General features: G+C 32.4%; 1 protein-coding gene across 1 annotated transcript in view; it reads right to left on the bottom strand.

Moving 5' to 3' along the window:
- Positions 1-3,601, bottom strand: part of LOC123664208 (venom serine protease Bi-VSP-like) — a 28,369-nt gene extending 24,768 nt beyond the window's left edge. Inside the window, exon 1 of the mRNA XM_045598804.1 lies at positions 3,396-3,601. Coding sequence (XP_045454760.1) covers positions 3,396-3,462 — 67 coding nt within the window. The 5' untranslated portion in view covers positions 3,463-3,601. The remainder of the gene's footprint in view (positions 1-3,395) is intronic.
- Between the last annotated feature and the right edge of the window lie 2,399 nt (positions 3,602-6,000).

Below are 6,000 nucleotides of genomic sequence, written 5' to 3' on the forward strand. Positions count from 1 at the left end.
AGTTTGTAGGTGTTATAGTTTCGGAGATTTCGTGATGAGTGAGTGACCTTTCGCTTTTATATATATTATAGATAGATAGATAAAGTTCTCGTGTCGCGGTGTTTGTAGTTAAACTCCTCCGAAACGGCTTGACCGATTCTCATGAAATTTTGTGTGCGTATTGGGTAGGTCTGAGAATCGAACAACATCTATTTTTCATCCCCCTAAATGTTAAGGGTAGTGCACCCCTAAACATTTTTTTTTAATTTTTAGATAAATTATTAATTTTTTATTTTATTATGATTTGGCGTCAAAAAATACATACAATCCTAAATTTTCACTCTTCTACCACCAACCACTATTTTTAAATAGCGTTTAGCGGCAAGACAACGTTTGCCGAGTCAGCTAGTATGTATATAAAATTCGGTTATACAGAATCACACTATGACGTCTAAGCGAAGCCCATTAAAAACAAAACGGGAAATGGTTGTCGACGGCTTGTAAGCAATAAAAAAAAACAAGTTGAAATGTTGACTTTGTGGCTAAAGAAGGATTTATTTGCTTTCAAAAAAAAGTATGAATGATATGAAACCTTTTAAACTTTTACTTCTTCGAACTGTTTGCTTTTACCACATTGCCTGACAACATAACAACTTTTATTATTGATTGGTTTTAATTATTGTAAACAATATTATTTTGTATTGGCAGTATTAATAAAATCAATTTACATATAAAATGTCGTGTATCAGATTGTACTTATTAATATACAAATAATATCGTTAAGTCATTCTTTTCACCTTGAACGTGACAGATACTTAGACAACGACGGGAAAAAAATAAAAACAAAAAAGACTTGACATTATAAATTGAAAATATTCCGTACATATATTATATACATTATATTATATATACATTATTCTTAATAAATATATACTAATATTATAAACCTGAAAAATTTGTTTGTATGTTTTAACGTGCTAATCTCAGGAACTAGTGGTTTGAATTGAAAAATTATTTTAGTGTTAGATAGCCTATTTACCGAGGAAGGCTATAAGCTATTTTCCCCTTAAATCAAAGGATGTAAAACCGCAGGGCACCGCTAGTTATAAATATATTTATTATACTATTTATGTAATTAATATGAATCAAAATGAATCGCTAAATGTGTTTCTAAGTGCAAAGCTCGAGATTAGACTGATTCGGCTATTTTTTTGTTATCGAAGTAAAACTGAATGCGGGACGAGAGTGAACCAATGTGGTTCACTGTGATCCAGACTTCCTTACCATGTAACGTTTCAGCCTGTAATATCCCACTACTGGGCATAGGCCTCTTTCCCCATATAGGAGAAGGATCAGTGCTTAATCCACCACGCTGCTCCAATGCGGGTTGGCGGATATATTCCCTACTATAAGTAACGACCGCTATCAGGTGTACATGATAACAACCGGGACCGACCGCTTAACGTGCTCGCTGAGGCACGGTGGGGAGACCAACAAGGACTGCACAAACACCCAGACCACGGCAAACACCTGTATGGCCAATACAAATATTTGTCGTGCGCGGGGATCGAACCCGCAACCGCCAGCGCAACAGGTACAATCCATGGCTGTAACCGTTGCGCCAACGCGGCGTCCATGGCTTTACCGTGTATTCTAAGATAATTGTAAGAAAATGAGTATGCTTAAGACCACGCGACTGAAGTAAAATTGCCTTAGCTCCATTTAACGTACTCGTATATCTCCCTCTCAACTTCCGTTCGCCTCTACCGATCACAATTCATAACTCTCTCGTCACGCATTCACCAGCTTACTCCTCAATTCAAGCGTGCGTAAAAAAGTTTTACTTCAAAAGAAAGGAAGAAAGTTCTTATTGGCCAAACGTTTTTAAAAATTAAAAAAAAAAAAAAAATTGTTTGTAAATTATTACAGCGCTTTAAGCGGTATTGGGATAGAATGATATTTAATTTCGAAAATTTACCATAATTTTTTTCTTAAATAATGTTTAAATATATGACTTACATTATTATTTTTTTATTTACATATATATATGCTGATTGCTAAACCCTTCATTATTCACACGTCAAATGTTACTAATTAACGTCAATTAGTACCTCTTAACTTGTTCAGATTATTTTTATGACATTGCTTTTAAATGTACATATTTCCTTTTTTGATAATTCTGTTAACAGTAAAAAAAATGGGTTTTTTTATTTTAAGACATAATAATTCGTGTTAATTTTTTATTTTAATAGTATTTACTATTTTGGATTACAAATTACTTGAATTTTATAAAAATTATAAATGGTTTTGTATTTTTTTTTAATGTTTTAAGTATTAATGGAGAAGTTGTACATTATCTGTGACCATTAATTAATAATGAATATGTATAAGTAGACTACGATAGCACAGGTTTAAAACGTTAGTGATTTTTTGTTGCTATTATTTTGTTATTTCATATAATTGTAGAAACGATAATAAATAATAAATAACAACTTCAATGATATCTATATGTTAATAAGTATGAATTGCCGAAATATATGTACGCGCATAGTTGGTTATGTTAGGACAACTTATACATTTTTTTAAAATAATATTTTAACAAATAAAAAAAATACGCTGATGCTAACTCCGTCAGCTTAACTTATTTTAGAATGTAAATTAATTTAAATAAGAGTGTCGAATGTTTATGCATTTTGAGTTAAAGTCTAATTACTTATAAGTTTAACTAAATTTAATTTGAAATTAATCATAACAAGCTTTAATAACAATACACTTAAAATCTCAATAATCCTAAATAGATAGACTCTTTTTATATTTGGTACAGATTGTTTTGATAAATAAAAGGATACACTACTATACCTACGATAACTACGTACCTATATGTTACAAATACACATTATTGGTGTTATTATTTTACAATACGATTAAATAGTAATTTTATAATTAATATTTTCTTCTGCTTAAAATAATTATTTAATAAAATTATAATAACTATATTAGTCGTATTTAATACTTTGTACATAAAATATAATATTTAAACATGATTTATTACTATTACTACTTACTATTAAAACAATATAAATAATATATGTTACAATATACGAATATGCCAAAATATAACAGGCACTTCATACAATATATAAGAATAGTAATTGTCATATTAAAAAAAAATATTTTTAAATTCTAACTAAACAGGTATTGAAACCTTTTTAGCTTCTACAGTAGTTAAGCTAAAAAAGTTTTTGACTTAGTTATTTATATTGTAATAATTTATCGAGCATCTGATTTTTATAATAAATACTTTAAGTTTTGAGCAATAAAGAATAATAATAACAAATGAATAATTTATTTTACATAAGCAGTAAAGTTATTAACAACTCACACTTAACTTAGACTACACTAAAAAAATAACTTACCGAATTGACCAACGACTAATTGTAAACACAAAAAAACACACATAAATAGTACAGACACATTCGCCATGATCGAACTTAGCACTTATCACAGAATTATAAATACACGATTAACTTGAACGCGTAGCGCGCGCTGCATTCGGTCAACTAGTGGCGTGATCTTGACCAACATATAAATATAAGCGTTCGAGACTCTACACGGTCAAGCATCCACTGACCGGAACTTGCTTCCAAGGGAAATTAATTCGATCAAAAAAACCCATCTGAGTAATTAAATTAGGGATATGATGGCGATGACTAAACTAAAGGAGGTTTTATTGTCATAGAGAAGGCCATATTCTGGAATCATTTTCTGGTTTATAAATATTGGAAATGTAATTTATTTGTCAAATGACGTCGTATATCTGATCATTTGCTGTAGAGACAGAAAAGTTTTCTGACTCATAATCATTTGTATCTGACTATACATTAATATTTTTTAAAAATTCACACGTTTTTGTACCTATTTGTAGATGATTACATTTTGAGTATCGATGATTTATGTCCGTCTAGCGTCCAACCGTGGTAGAGTGAGAGAGACGGGAGAACTGACCAGTAATTACATTTTTTAACACTTCTTAGATTGGAGACTGTTATCTTAGTGATGCTTCCATTTTAGTTTTTATCCTTTATAGCTTACAGCCTTTCCGATGGTAAGCGATTACCGTAGTTTATTGACACCTTCAACATCAGAAGCATGCAACCGTTACCGACCCTACCCCTCAAGAGCTTTGGTGACCTTACTCAGGATAAGAACTTAACACTACTTGGGAGCCGTATTATTTAGCTGTGATCTTCTGTCATCGTTTCATCATCATTTCAGCCTATTACAGTTCACAGCTGGACATAGGCCTCCACAAGTTCACGCCAAACATGGAGTGAACTCATGTGTTTTGCCCATAGTCACCATGCTGGGCAGGCGGGTTGGTGACCGCAGAGCTGGCTTTGTCGCGCCGAAGACGCTGCTGCCCGTCTTCGACCTGTGTATTTTAAAGCCAGCAGTTGGATGGTTATCCCGCAACCGTGGCACCGGTCGACTTTTTTAGTTCCAAGGTTGTAGTGGAACTGTGTTATCCCTTCGGCACCTCATACAACACAAGCGACAGAGCCAGCCCTGCGGCCACCAACCCGCCTGCCCAGAGTGGTGACTATGGGTAGCACACATGAGTTCACACCATTTTTGGCGTGAATTTGTTGAGGCCCATGTCCAGCAGTGGACTGTGATAGGATGAAATGATAAAATTAAAACTAAACTGCAAATTATAGAAATTGGTAAGGAAAAAAGAATAATAGTAATAAAAAATACTAAAATTATATAAGTACATATAATATATCAAAACAACTAATACGTTGATACTTATTAGGTCCAACATTGATAAAAGGAGTATTAATTTTTGTTACATTGTGAAACATAAAATAAATCCCTAAGAATGACACTTCCAGTTGCGCATATTTCTGTTAACTTGTGTACAGATATTTCAATCCTACCCTCCATATGGTTTGTTTCTCGTCTCAACTAAGAATTGTTTATATATTTATTGCGAACCCAACATATAAATGTTTAAGTTTAATATGTGTAATTTTTTATGTAAGTGAACTGTATTATTTTGAGAAATATATGATCTGTAACCTCAACTATTTTCTATGTGATCCCTTTTTGTACAACTAGGCTAGCTAACAAACGTACTGTCCGCAAGTATAGACATATCTTAACTTATAATAGATTTTGATTGAGATAGGGGTATAGTAGCAAATCTTCTGCTTAAAATCTGTAGCAGCCCGACTGGGGAAGTATCTGAACCTTACAGAAAATCGCAGCTAAATAATCGTGTTCATAAGCAGTGTTGTGTTACTGCCTGCGGTAAGATATCCAGAGCTTCCGGAGAGGGTCAGGGTCGTCAAAAAAAACTGTGGAAAACTTTATTATTTTTGTAATAGAACAACAAAATTCTTAGAAATAGACACGCCGGAAAACTTTAAGACACATTAACTCAATTAGGGTAATCTATACAAATAAATAAAATTGAAGTGTCTGTTTGTAATATTAAAATAACCGCTTTTTACTAAATGTATATGGATGTATAAACGGTACCTATGCTAAATCGACATTTTTTACAATTTTTTTCGGTCTGTCTGTCTATTTGTTCCGGCTAATCTCTAAAACGGCGGGACCGATTTCGACAGCACTCTCACTGGCAGATAGCTGATGTAGTAACTACTTTTATTTTAGAAATTTATTTATTTTATAACTATGAAAACTGAACAATAACTTTTTTGTTAAATTCCACGCGAGCGAAGTCACGGGCACAGCTATTAATAAATTCAGAATTGCTTGGTGCCTCTAAGAATTCGCTATTAAATCAAAGAAACCATAAGATCCAGCCAGTACGACGTATATGGCTAGACTTTATTTATTGTTAAAAATTTTCGTTAACATAACAAGCACATACTATAATTATATTCCACGGCTATTGTCCTTGTAATTAATAATTTTAATAGTCATCTCTACCGGTTTCAAAAATGATAACATATTTGTGCAATAAAAACGCGACTTGCTTAAAATTAAAAG

This window comes from Melitaea cinxia, chromosome 21 (assembly GCF_905220565.1).
Source record: "Melitaea cinxia chromosome 21, ilMelCinx1.1, whole genome shotgun sequence".
Taxonomy (NCBI): Eukaryota; Metazoa; Arthropoda; class Insecta; order Lepidoptera; family Nymphalidae; genus Melitaea; species Melitaea cinxia.